Source organism: Phacochoerus africanus, chromosome 15, assembly GCF_016906955.1.
Source record: "Phacochoerus africanus isolate WHEZ1 chromosome 15, ROS_Pafr_v1, whole genome shotgun sequence".
NCBI lineage: Eukaryota > Metazoa > Chordata > Mammalia > Artiodactyla > Suidae > Phacochoerus > Phacochoerus africanus.
In genome coordinates this window covers 14,083,234-14,097,588 of record NC_062558.1, presented here as the reverse complement: position 1 = coordinate 14,097,588, position 14,355 = coordinate 14,083,234, and the positions used below count along the sequence as shown (strand labels likewise).

The 14,355-nt window shown below is 42.2% G+C and overlaps 1 protein-coding gene across 5 annotated transcripts in view; it reads left to right on the top strand.

Annotated features, from left to right (window-relative positions):
- PINX1 (PIN2 (TERF1) interacting telomerase inhibitor 1) overlaps positions 1 to 14,355 on the top strand; it is a 73,991-nt gene that overhangs the window by 10,270 nt on the left and 49,366 nt on the right. For all 5 annotated transcript variants that reach the window (XM_047759944.1, XM_047759942.1, XM_047759945.1 and 2 more), the window contains 2 exons: positions 5,600 to 5,692; positions 12,151 to 12,227. In XM_047759944.1, the coding sequence (XP_047615900.1) occupies positions 5,600 to 5,692; positions 12,151 to 12,227 (170 nt within the window). The remainder of the gene's footprint in view (positions 1 to 5,599; positions 5,693 to 12,150; positions 12,228 to 14,355) is intronic.

The window sequence follows — 14,355 nt, the reverse complement described above, 5'->3', positions numbered from 1 at the left end:
GATCGTCACTTCTGTTTACATTTCAGTGGTACTCTTATTGAATTAACCTTAGTCATCAGCAAACACTTTTTTCCCCATTAAGGGTTTGAGAACAACAAGATCCTCTCCTATTTGCGTCCGTCTCTTGTGACTCCTGTATCCCAGCCTTATGATGCCCAGGGTCCTGTAGTTCAGGCTCTGGCCCTTGTTTTCATCTGTACTAACTCTTACTGTGCCATCCAGTCTCGTGGGGGGATGTGTGGTGACAACTGCCAGCTTTTCTCTGCTGCTTCACTCTCTCCCCTGAGCTCCAGTCTTGTATTGACCCCCCTACTCGATGTCTGGTGACAACTGCCAGCTTCTCTCTGCTGCTTCACTCTCTCCCCTGAGCTCCAGACTTGTATTGACCCCCCTACTCGATGTCTTCATTCGGGGTGTCATCGACTTTTGGAACTTAACAGGTCCAAACTCCAATTCTGCACCCTCCACCCCACAAACTGTCTGACCCTCATGCCCCACAACCTGTTTTACCCACCATCCTTCCCATTTCCATTGATGTCAACTTCATCCTTCTATTTCTTCCACCCAGAGAATTATGTCCACTAGGAAATTTTTTTTGTTGGTTCCACCTTCAAAATATATTCCAACCATACTGCTTCCTGTCACCCGCTCTGTAACCAGTGTGATCTGGGCAGCTGTTGTTTCTGGTCTGGATTATTATTTTTTTGTTTTGTTTTTTAATTTTTTTTTGTCTTTTTGCCTTTACTAGGGCCGCTCCTGCAGCATATGGAAGTTCCCAGGCTAGGGGTGTAATCGGAGCTGCAGCTGCCGGCCTACACCACAGCCACAGCAACGCGGGATCTGAACCGCACCTGTGACCTACATCACAGCTCATGGCAATGCCAGATCCTTAACCCACTGAGCAAGGCCAGGGATCGAACCTGTAACCTCATGGTTCCTAGTCGGATTTGTTAACCACTGAGCCACGACAGGAACTCCCTCTGGTCTGGATTATTGTGAGAGCCTCTCAAGCCCATGTTCTCAGCCATGGCACTGCTGATGTTTGGGGTTAGGTAATTCTTTTTTGCTGTGAGGCCTGTCCTGTGCATTTTAGGATGATTAGCAGTATCCCTGACCTCTGCCCACTAGATGCCACTAGCACCCCCCCCCCCAGTTGTGGCAGCAAATACTTCACCAGATACTGCCGAGTGTGCCCTGGGGAGATTTCCCCTGACTGGGAGCTGCTGCTCTAAATCGATCTCTCTCCGTCCACTGTAGACTCCTTCAGTGTGCTCTCGGCCTGGTAGCCAAAGCGGTTCTTCTGACCTGTGGATCTGTTTGCACTGTTCCTGCTCATGACTCCCTGTTGGTTCTTCTTTTTTGTTCAGGATAAAAGCTGAAGCCCCTGCAGTGGACTTGCAGCCTCGTGATCTGGACCCTTTCCCTTTCTGACTTCATCTCTTATCCTTCCCCCGACCCCTCTTCTCACCACACTGACAACACTGACTCCTGTATATGCAGAATGCAGGTGTGAAAGAGGAAAAGATGGAGAATATGAAAGAGAAGTTTAGATGGAGGATAAAGGGAGATCTAGTATCTAGCAGGTCAGTAGCGCAAAGAAGAGAAAGAATAGAGTAGCTGCAGTATTTAAGGAGATAAGAGCTGAGGACTATCTAAAACTGGTGATAAAGCAAGTCCACAGAATTAGAAAATTGAGTGTGACTCCATGCAGATTACATTAAAAATTTTCACTTGCAGATATAATAACAGTGTGACAACATGCCATCAGAGCAGACCATCCTGAACATGAGAGAGAAAGAGAATTCTTAACGCAGTCAGAGAAAATATAATTATTATATTCTTTGCTTTTGCAAAGAAACAGCAGTTATAAACATAAGCAGAGTTATTAACAATGGGAGGCGAAAGATATTGGAATTATATATTGAGGCAGATATAACTGACAGACTAGACTTTTACATTCAGCAAATATATCTTTCAAGGATAAAATTTCAGACAAAAGGTTTACCACCAGTAGACCCTAAACAAAGGAAATTTTCAAGGGTGTACTTCTGTTAGAAGGAAAGAATACTTAAAAGATTATCTGCAGGATCCCAGGTGTCCACCACCAATAGAATGGAAAAGTAAACCCCCATGTCTGTAAATGCAAAGAAATGAAGAATAAAATATAGTTACTTGTGCGAGTATAGAGCAAGGGTCAGCAGGCTTTTTCCACAAAGGGCCAGATAGAAATGTTTTGCAGATCATAGCATCTCTGTCGGAACTATTCAACTTGGCTGTTAGGGTGTGAAAGCAACAAGAGACAACTATATAGACAAGTGGATGTGTCTGTGTTCCCATAGAATTTTATTTGCAAAAGCAGGTGGTGGGCTGGATTTGGCCCACAGGCTGTAATTTGCTTCTGGTATAAAAAAATCTCATTAATTTAATGTTGACTGGAGTGGGACATGTAACATGTAAGATGACTCCACTTAACACAGACCTTCAGAGGGCAGGCAAAAATCTGATATTAGGTACCATACTTGGGTGGTAAATTTTTAAAACACAAGGACCTGAGTACTGTATAGTGAAAATCACAATAGTGATTACTTTGGGGAGATGGAGGGCTCTGGATAGAGAAGGGGCTCCTGGGAACTCCTGGGATGACATTCATGTTCTGTTTCATGACCTAGTTGGCATTACACAGGTACATTGCGTACTAGGCACTATCTGTGGCTGCTGCCCAGTCCCCCCCTCCTCTCCGAAATGGTTAAAACCAAAATGAAAAGTGAAGGGAAGGGTGGTTACCCTCCAAATCAGGCTAATGGTTACTGTTAGTACAGTGGCTTTCAACCAGGGGGATTTTTGCCCCACAAGGCTATTCTGCAATATCTGTAGACATTTGGTGATCACAGCTGGAGGTGTTAACTGACATTTCGTGTGCAGAGGCCAGAGATGCAGCGAAACACCCTACAAGGCACAGCACAGCTATGCCTCTGCCCCTTCCCCCAGATGCAGTAGTTCAGAAATGGAGAAACCCTGTTGCAGGAGGAAGGGGCACAGGGGTCCTGGATGCTTTTAGATACAGGCAATGTTGTGTTTTCTCATCCAAGAGGTGGTTACAGGGAGTTTGCTTCATAAGTCATTGTATAGACTTCAAGTACTCCTGTGTATGTTGATATCTGTCATAATAAGAGATTTCTAAAAATTGCATGGGTTCTAGTGGACTTGAGGTAAAACATGGTAAGTGTAGTTTGTCATGTTAAACCTGAAATGAAGGTAAAGCGCAGCAGGTATAGCAACTTGGGTGTCAGGAATCAACTTCTACCTTAATGATTATCTGGGGTATTGTATAAATGGCACTCACTTTTCCTAAACGAGTTCAGTGATGTGATTAAGCTTTCAGACTTGAGGTGGCCTTTGCTGTGGCCACAGTTATTGAGGCAGAAGCTTTTGAGTCTGGTCTCTTTTCCTTAGAGGCATCCACAGTTCATTCTTGAGCAGGGACAATTCTCAACTTGTTTGGTATCATAACTTTCTCGTTTGATGTACTGAGTCAGAAAATGCATTGTAACTTTTCAGCGAATAGGGATACCTAGGAATTATCAACTCTGAGATTCCATAAAGGAAGGAATTGTGAGAATCATTGTTGAAGCTATGGAAAAGGAAGAGCAGATTGTTGAGATTTGACAGTGAGAGCTGGAAAGTTACTTTTTTCCCAATTTGATGGTATCATGATTGCTGTTTCCTAACTGGGAAATGCCATTGGAGTAGCTTTGAAAACTGGTTTAGGACGGGCCCGCTTAGTGTTGACACCCAGATTGAGCACAGTCACTGTGGCTGGGCCTTCTCCTTCTTGTTGGGTTTCTAGAAGCATGGTGGTCAGTGAAGTGTTGAAAGTGACTCACAGAACCCTGTGTTATTTGTCAGGAAGGAAGGTGGTGAGTGCAAAACAGATTCCAAGTGGTGGAATCTGTCCTTGTGCAGCCCTGTCCTTCGGTTCCCCTACACAGGCTATGGTCTCTGTACGTAAGAAAGGAGCATCATTGACAGCTAGTTACTAATCTATAGGTTAAGTTCCACCTTAAGACCAGTAGAGGGTGCTAGTAGCCTTGTGATATGAATGATGCCCTTGGCTGCTCTGTCCCCCCACCCAGCTCATGTTTATATTTCTTTATGATGTAACTAAAGGGAATTTCAGTCTCTTTTATACCATATATGATGTTCTCTTTTTGCTACCTGAACTTGACAGGTAGATAAAGATGAGAGAATACAGACAGCTAGTTATAATACTTAGACTCTTACCCCAGATCCACTTGCTCTGATATTTCAGGCAAGGGACTACTTTCTGGGTCACGTTTTCCTCTTTTGTCAAAGGAATAACCACCTGAGTTTATTCCTCAATGATTTGCTTTTGTTATTTTTGCCCTTGAAGGCGAGCCTTCAGTGAAATCTGGTGTTTGAGGCAGTGACTCAGTGCCAGCTCTGTGCCTTCACACTCTGCCTGATTATCATATCTGATCTGTTTTTTTTTATCATTAATTGTCTTACCTTTATTCACTTTTTCAAAGAACTTTTTATTTGATTTTTTGACTGCATCCGTGGCATATGAAAGTTCCCAGGCAGATATTGAACCCATGGCACAGCAGTGACCTGAGTGGATGCAGTGACAATGCCAGATCCTTAATCTGCTGCACCACAAGGGAAGTCCAGATTTTTTAATTTTGAAGCAATTTTAGGCTTACAGGAAATTGTAGAAATAGTGGTAGAAAGAGTCCTGAGTACCATTTACCCGGTTTCCCCCAGTGGTGACATCTAATATGGTTGTAGCATGATATCAAAATCAGGAAGTTGACACTAATGTTGACTGCTAACTAGATCACAGATCATTATTCAGTTTCACCATTTTTTTTTTTTTAATCCTTCATCCATTCCTCTGTGTGTGTGGTTCTGTGCAGTTTTATTAGGGGTATGGTTTCATGTAGCCACCACCAAAATTGATACAGAATTACTTTATCACCAGGCAAGAGCTGCCTCATGTTGCCTCTTTGTATTTATACCACTTTCCACCCCTCCAACCTCCTAACCCTGCTTTCATCTTTGTCCTCCAAAACCCTTCATTTCTTCTCCATCACTGTAGTTTTGTCATTTGGGGAATGTTATGGTCTGAGTGGATCATGCAGTGTGTAGATTGGCTTTTTTCACTTAAGCATGACACCCTTGAAGTCCCTCCAGCTTGTGGCACAGTATCAATAGCTTCTTCCACTTTAATGCGGAGTAGGTTCCAGTATCTGCGCAGCCATTCACCCACTGAAGGAATTTGGGGTTATTTCTAGTCTTTTACTATCACAAATAAGGCTGTTGTGAACATTCATGTGAGAGTTGTGTGAACCCAAGTTTTCATAGTTTTCATTTTTCTTCCTCCAGGATGTTATAAACTTCTAGAGAATAGCCTTGCCTGATCCACAGAACACAGTTTAAGAATATTTCTATCATTTGATTAGAATTCCATAAGCGATAGTGTTCCTAAAGATTTTGTTTAAATAAGACTATGTCACTGCAAGAGAATGAAAATGGGATGCCAAGGGTTTAACATAATGCTTTTTATCTTTTTTTTTCAAAGACTCCTCAGACAACAAGGAAAAGAAATCTTTCAGCCTTGAAGAGAAGTCCAAAATCTCCAAAAACCGTGTTCATTATATGAAATTCACAAAAGGTAAAATTAAGCATTTGTTTGTTTGAAATGTGTTCACACTGGGTTTCTTAAAGCATTTTTAGCTCTTCGGAGTTCCCATCATGGCTCAGTGGAAATGAAGCATCCATGAGGATGTAGGTTCGATCCCTGGCCTTCCCCTGTGGGTTAAGGATGCTTCATTGCAGTGAGCTGTGGTGCAGGTCAAAGATGTGGCTCAGATCCTGTGTTGCTGTGGCCGTGGTATAGACCAGCAACTACAGCTCCAGTTCAACCTCTAGTCTGCGAACCTACATGTTTTAGGTACAAAATAGGGAAGGATGAACCACTAACTGGATTGATCCAGAGTGGTGCTGGGTTGACTGGGTCAGTCCAGAGTGGCCCTGGGGTGACTGTGGCACACAAGTTGCCATGAGAAGTGCAGATGGAGATTGATCTGCTCTGAGACAGACCCTAGATTCAGCTTCAGGCCCACGTGTAAGTCCTTTGGCAAAGTTGAATGCAGATGTTAATTGACTGTATAGCAGAGTGAAGAGACTTTGTATGGTTAAAGCAGAAAATAATTTAAATTTATTGCTCAGCATTTTTAGTTACATTTTCCTGTTTTTCAGAGCTTAATGTTGGTATTGAATAGCTCCTAAAAAAAAAGTGCCAATGTAGAGAATTATGCTCTATATTGAGATAGCCAGTGTGAGATATCTCCCTCCTGAGTTAACTCTCATATTTTTCCATAGTGTTTGTCCACTTCCTGTAGTGTTAACTCAGACATTCCATGGGCCTTGCAGATAGCGTTAGAAAACATGCCTTCCTTCTCCTCCACCTCCCCACTCCCTTCACAGTGCTTTGGGGGGGTGGGGGTGAGCAGGAATCAATGGTGGGTGCATTTGTCCTCTTTAACCACCAGGTGGCAGTCTTGCATTGGTAAGAAACCATTTAACTTGGACTGGTTAACTCCCCAGATGTTTTCCTGTAGAACAATGTTACACAGTAAGGGTGCTCTCCAGGCACAAAACTCGATTTGTTACATAATATACTTAAAAGTGTAAGTATGGTGATAATTATGTTATCTAGTTACCATCTGATGCTTCATCTTTGGGAGAGTTGGTGTGTGTTTCTACCTCTATGAGCCAGGAACATTACATCTCTTTGCTCTAGTCTTGTTGCCATGATTGGGAATTCCTTGACTCCTGGATGCTGCGAATAGCAGTGTTAGCTGGAACTCCCACTTCTCTAAACTGTTAATGGTGATTCTCATTTGGAGTCAGGATCCCAAAAGGTAGCCTAGGCTTGATTTGGGGAAGAGCTCATGGCAGAGCTGAGGAGAGTTGAGAGCTGACTGGCTTGGGCTCACGAGGGGGGACTGGTGCTTCCCTTCCCCTCTCCCCACAGTGCGTGTCAGCTCCTCTGCTTTCTCTCAGGAGAGAACCTTTGTGGTTTTCATAGCTTCTAGGCAGGGTTTCTCTCTAACCCTTACATGTTGCAGAACAGAAAACAGTCCTTGTTGGCCCCTGAGCCCTTTTCAGGAGAAGCTAAACGGTCACTTCATACCCAATTCCTTAAATATCCCTCCTTTTCATTAGTCCCTATAGAAAAAAAATAGATAACAGCGGAAGAGTGCCCTCTAATGTGTAGATGGTTTGGCAGCCTTTTGCGCTTTCACTTTTGCAAGTAGAATCTTCTCATTTTCTTTTAGTAGCTGACTACATGCATGACTTCATCTGAAGCTTTGCGGAAGCCGGGATAAACCTCTTTAATCTACTTTAATCTAATGGATGCCAGGAGCATCCTCTTTCTATTTCTGTTTACACCACCCCCTTGCCAGGTGATGTTGTCAACTTGCTTGGTATATTGTGCCTTCATTTTCTCTGTTTTGCAGTGAGATTTGTTTGGAGTTCCCTGGTGGCACAATGGGTTAGGGATCAAACCCTACCAGTGGCTCGGGTTTGATCCCTGATCCCAAAATTTCTGCCTACTGTAGACATGGCCAAAAAATAATAAATAAAAGATAAAATGAAGTTTGCTTTTTTTAAGCCTTGCTTGGGGAGAAGGGGTGCATTGGTGTGCATGGAAGATAATTCAAGATATATTGTCACAAAGGTAGCAGGGGTGATTGAGTGGGAAAATAGAGGAAATGCAGATTGAGAATAAGCAGAAAAGATTGGAGGAGGCAGAAATGCAGGTAGTGAGGAAAATAATCACTTCCCATCCATCTTAACAATCCACAGTGAAAGTTTATTTTAAAGTTTTTTCATCTACTAGAAGAAATCTTTCCTTGTAGAGCAGCTGTCACTGGATATGAATGATAAACTCCCTGTTTCCTCCAAGGTGGACTATCTTAGGGCACAGGAAGCTGTGTTCTGGCTGTGACTCTCTCAAATCACTTAACCTCTTCCCTTCTTTCAGCCCCAGTGTCCTTTTCTGTAAAATGCAGAAAGATTTTTAAGTCATTCTTGAGTTCTAAAATAGGTTCTGTTTTAGAACTTAACAGAAAGGGTGCCAAATGTGGAAATTTTGGTTTGTTCAGCCTAATGGACAACAAGGGTTTTAGCTCATGAATATGCTGGTAATTATTTAAAAACTCACTTATTTGATGATGATGATTCACTCATCAGATTGTAACTTCATTAGTGGTCCAGGAAGCTAAACCATGGGAAGATGGCATTTTACTTAACTTGGTGTGAAGAGTGAAGATAAAAGTTTCACTTCAGCAGTTCCCATCATGGCTCAGCAGAAACAAATCTGACTAGTATCCATGAGGGTGTAGGTTCGATCCCTGGCCTTGATCAGTGGGTTAAGGATCCAGCAATGCCATGAGCTGTGGTGTAGGTTGCAGACACGGCTCAGATCTGGCATTGCTGTGGCTGTGGTATAAGCTGGCGTCTACAGCTCCGATTCTACCCCTAGCCTGGGAACCTCCATATGCCCTAAAAAGATTAAAAAAAAAAAATTTTCACTTGGAGAGAATACAGTAGCAAATAGCATTGTAAAATTTGCTACTGCCTAAATACTAGCTCTAGTATTTTAGTTCTGATACAGAATTATTCCTTTCTCTAATCCCAAATTTATCATTTAAATTTGACATAATTTTTTTCACAATTTCAAAATGTTAATTTCATCCATATTTGTTTAAATGGTGGTTTCTTTTTATTTGGAAAAATGTTTGGTGAGGTCGTATCTTCAGTGAAGGAAAAAAAGGGGAAATATCAATTTTTCCGAAGCCATTTTGGGGTTTTTAATGTTATACAGTGAGAAGTTGTCGAGAGAGCATTGCTTTTTCCCCTCAGTCGTGCAGCAGTGGAAGGTTGTATAGACTGTACTTGGGCAGCTTCATTGTGATTACTTATCAGACTTCTTATTCCGGTGACGATTTGTGATATTTTGTTTCTTAAAAAAAGGAAACTACACTGCTACACTCACAGCCTGTGTCCCTGTCGTTGGCCCTAGAGTCTAGACCAGACTAGTGTTCCTGGCCTGGCAGACTCCCCACAGTCATTCTCTGCTGGCCATGGGTGTTTCCTCTTCTGGTTCTGGCTCTTTTGACATTTAGATGTAAATAAAGTAGCTCCTTCGCAAGCTTGTAAAAAATCCCAACTGTCTTATTATTGGTTATGAGGGTCTCATTTCACCCTCTATTTGGATTCTTTCAGGTTTCCTGGTTTATTCACATCATTAACCTTTCCGTGGAGTTGATATAACCTTCCATCCTCAGCTTATTATCTGTCTGATGTGTTTTCATTTAAAAAAGATTAAAATAGAATATTTTTTAATCCTTCTTGATTGGAGAATGCAAAAAAAATTGTAAGTAAGCGACGCTACCTACAGAAACTGTCAGTGTTTTTTCTTTAACGAACATATTTCTCAAACCTGCATTTCCTTACCCTTGCCCTTTTACTCTGCATAGAAAAACTTGGGTTTTTTGAACCCTGGTTATAATACAGTGCTCTAATATAGTTTCCACCTTATGGCATGTTCAGCTCTATCTCACTTTTGCCCTTGAAACTAAAAGGCTCCAGATCTCCATGATTTCAAAGTTCTTAGATTTATTTTTTATGGTTTTATTTGCTACCCATGTGGGCTGTGTGTGTGGCTACAGCGGTCATGTTCCTTTCTCCCGGTTTGCTGCTCTGGTAGACAGGAACACTTGATAGTCCTCATTATTAGAAAAACAGCCGAAATAATCATAAATGAAGTGCTCTTCTCTGAAAGTATTGGATCATCCTTTCATGGACTTTGTTATATCAGCTGGGCTACTGGCATCCTTTTTTTTTTGGTTCTTAAAATGTTATGGCTAATTGAAGACTGGTAGGTTGATAAACCAAATCCAGGCAAATAACATGTATTTCCCGTTCTCTTCAATTTTTTTGATTGTCATTTTCTCTAAGAGACAAGTTTATCAACAGTATTTGCTGTGATTTGACCATCATTCAGAACTGAAGTCAGTGACTTTCAAACTCATTATGTATATTTATTGAAAAGGGGCTATAATTCTATAACACTTAGAAATTAGCCAGGACCATTACCTAATAACTGTTTCAGTATCGCTTCCATCTTCACATTTTTATCTACCTTTAAGTTCCTTTCCATTGGTCTCTGACTCTTAATTCCTCTCTGTGTTTTGTTTTCCAGATCAAATCCAGAGCAAGGCCTGTAACAATCCTGGTTTCTACATTTACTTAAGTGAACTTTGCTAAAGGATAAAATTTCTGACACAAGAACCCATCACCAAAACTTTAGAAACACTTGCACCTTCCTTGGTACATTCTCCAACAGCTTGGCCGCTTTCCCTTTGATTTTTAGATTTGTTTTTAATCTCTGCGCATTCATGTTTTGACGTCCTGTTTTAGAATCATCTTGCATGTATCCTCCCCTAATCCCACCAACATTCTTTTCAGTTCACTTGCTATAAAAGAGATCTTAATTTGGTTCCTTTTAGGGTATCTGTTCCAATCCAGAAGCTAGCTTATGGAGGGGTGGCTGCTACATGTTTTGACCTCCGTACAACTCCTTTTTCTGAACTAGATACTGCCTTGCAGTGAGGGTTGGGTTATGCCGATGACAACTCAGAATAGATCGCTAAACTTCCTGGGGTGATCTACTTCCTCCCACTGTGGCCAGTTTTATTCCCTGCTTTTCTGGCTCATTTTCTGAGTTCCTATCTGGATCTGCTTTATTTTGTTCTTGAGTAAGTTTCCTTGGGGGTCTTCTGTCTGGGTCCTACTTCATAACCAGCTAGGACTGGGCAGCTTCATTGCAGCCCAGGAAGAGAGGTGAGAGCAGTGCGAAGGCGCCCAGGCATGTGCACTCCTGACAGGAACCGGTCTCGCTGGACCCATGAAATCTGGTCTGCAGCCTAGGAAACTGGTTTTGGCACCTGGTTTTGCGTTAAACTGGAGGATGTTGTTTTTTTTTAATTTCATGGACTCACTGAGCAGTATCATATTTGAATACCCCAGTGATAGTCAGTGAAGTCAGTGAACTAGAACACTCTGGGTCATGGCATTACTTTCCCGAGTCAGTTTGCTGCAGGAAGCCAAGATGACAAGTGAGTCTGTGCGGTGGAACTCAGGCTTCCAGCTTAAAACAAAAATGCCTGCATCTGACCCGGCACCTCACTCCCCCAGAGCCTCAAGACTTTGTATGTAGTGGTTCCATTTTAAAACGCATTTACAATGAAGTTGACAAATGGGAGTAGATTTGGTCCACTACTCACAGTGTATTATTGGTAGAAGTGGAAATTCCAAAGAACTGAATTTTAAATTAGTTGGTTTGTGGGTTTGAAATGAAGTTAAAGAGTTTAGTGTTTTTCATAAAATCATGGATCCTTTGGACACCACCTTTGCCAGAAGCTGTTTAATTTCCTGCTCTTATTATGTATCCTTTTTATTTTAAAATGGTATCACTATAGCATAAGAAAAATTAAAAAAAAATCTGAAATCTTTTCACCGTAATACAGTTTTGTTTGCATTTATTTAAATTTTTTTCATTCATTCAATTAATGTTGAGTTTCTATGTGTTATATACAATATATTCTCATTCATGGTGCATGTGAAGTTTTGGAGCTATCTATCTTAGCATTTTTTTTTTATTCTGCATTTTATAATCCTAAGTAAGCAGCTCATGTCTCCTTGAACTAAATGAGAGCTGTTTTAGAAATGGTGAACCCAGAGACCCAGAAAGCATACCTTGAGGGTATACCAGGAGTAGAGCTAGCTTTAGAATTTAGTTTTCCTATTGATCTAAATGATCTAGGTTTTTCCTGCCATTAGGAGAAAGTCAGTGGTTCTGGTTCACTTATGTGATTTTAAAATTTAACTGTATTTATTAATTAAACGGTTATAATCTGTGAAGAGGAAACAGAAAGTCAGTAGTTTTAAAATTGTTTCTTTGTTTTGGAAAACCCATCTTGCTTTCAGGAGTCTCCTATCTGTCCTCCTTACTTTGGAAAGAAGGTCTTACTGACAAGCATCTTGTTGTTCTTCTAGGGAAGGATCTCTCATCTCGGAGCAAAACAGATCTTGACTGCATTTTTGGAAAAAGGCAGAAGAAGACGACTCCTGAGGTATGAAGCCCCGTGCAATTGATATGTGGAGTTTCAAAGCTGATTTTCAACACTGTGTTGAACTATATATATTTATTATTAACAGTACTTTCCAGACTTATACCAAAAAACCTTTTGCAGGCTTCATACAAGGGCTAGGTGTGATCCGTTTAATACTGGTACTTGATGGATGATCTATATTATAAGGAAACAGAGTGTGTGTTATCTGGGTTTTTTCTCCTGGTGTGAGGACTGGCCTAAACTCCAGGAAGGATGCCTGTAACTGATAGATGCAAAGGGCTGTGCCTGTCGCATCAGCACGGCTGGAAATGTTTAGGGAGGAAGACTATCAGACGTGCACTCCAGTCCTGGGCCCTTCCGCCTTAAAAGCACTTTGAGGTAGTGTTGACTCGGCATGGAGGATCTGGCAGGAATTTAGATGTTACGTTTCCGCCACTGTGGAATATTGTTTATTTCCAAACTAGAAGATTAAGAATAGAGTGCCTCAGCTACCCCCTAAAGTGGATGGATCCATCATTCATAATCCTGACTATTAAGCTGGGCTATGTGATACAGCACAAAGGTTTTTGTGCCATTTCCAGCTGTAAGAGATAACCTTGGATGTCAAAATACTTGAATTTTTGAAATTAGTATTTCTGGAGATAGTGCAGTAAAATTATTTTAAATTGGTCTTATCTACAAAAATCTGGTTGCAACAACTGTAACTTGGCTAATTTGGTGTGTCAGGCTTATGTTCCTTTACTGGTTCCTCATCAAGGCCCTGATGACTGTAGAGCAAAATAGACCTGTTCCATTTATTTCTGACATTCCTCCAGACTTGACAGAGAATTTTCCAGGATGGTAGCTATTTGTTACTTAATATTATTTTCAAAGACTGGAGAATTACCATTTATTGGAAATTTGGTGATTTCCTTTGTAGGATGGGACTAGGCTCCTAGTCCTTTAGCACTTTTCTGCCCCCACATGTTTAGCAGCGAGGACAGAGGGAGCAGGCCTAGAAAGGGACTCTGGGCCCCAAGGCGTCCTGAGGGCTGGTATCTGTGGGTCTCTGCTGACTCATGGCAGAGGTAGGTGGGTCCCAGGAAGGAGGTGTCCTGATGGCAGACCCCAGTGGAGGCTTCACTCCCAAGAGACTGTTGACAAGAGCCAGGGTTATCAGACAACCCTGCTTCTGTCACAACTCTGCCCCTCGGTGGTTGCTCTGTGACACAGATCAGGCCCCTGCCTTGTTCACCAGGAACTTCACATCTGACTTACCTCCATCTTCTCGAACCCCTCTCCTCCGACCATCCTCAGTAAACTCAGGATCCTTGGGGATACTCTCTTGCCCCTGATCTGCCTAAAACCAAACCTGGCCACCCCCTGCGCCCCCACCTCAGCCCCGCATCCCTCCCTGGATGCCTGACGATGACCTTTCTGTCCAGCTCTCTCTGACTTGCTTTCCCACTGCACTGGCTTTTCTAAATCCTTGCCTTTTTTGGTCTCCCTACTGCCAGTCTCCATTGCTTGCAACCCCCGCCTTTTCCAGCACCCTCCTAGAAATCATACAATTGACAGATCAGGAAAGAAAAATTTTTTTTTTTTATTGTCTTTTTGTCTTTTGGGCCATTTCTTGGGCCGCTCCCGTGGCATATGGAGGTTCCCAGGCTAGGGGTCGAATCGGAGCTGTAGCTGCCGGCCTACGCCAGAGCCACAGCAACGCAGGATCCGAGCCGCGTCTGCAACCTACACCGCAGCTCATGGCAACGCCAGATCGTTAACCCACTGAGCAAGGGCAGGGACCGAACCGGCAACCTCATGGTTCCTAGTCGGATTCGTTAACCACTGCACCACGACGGGAACTCCAAGAAAATATTATTTATGGGCTTTTGGTAGAACTTTAAAAGGATATATGTGGTAAGCACAGGAAAGCTTTTCGTTGTGGGAGATTAGAGATTTCTAATCTGCTGGCCAACATCTCTTTGGGGTCTTTCTGGTGTTAGATGCCATTAGGTTTGTCAACACTCTGTGGCGTTACCTGACTTTTTGGTGGTGTAGTCACTTGTGATCATGTTAAAGTAAGCCATTCCCTTATGTTTGAGGAGTTCCAGAAACAGTTCCCTAGTGGTAACCCAGGAAAAATCTGTCT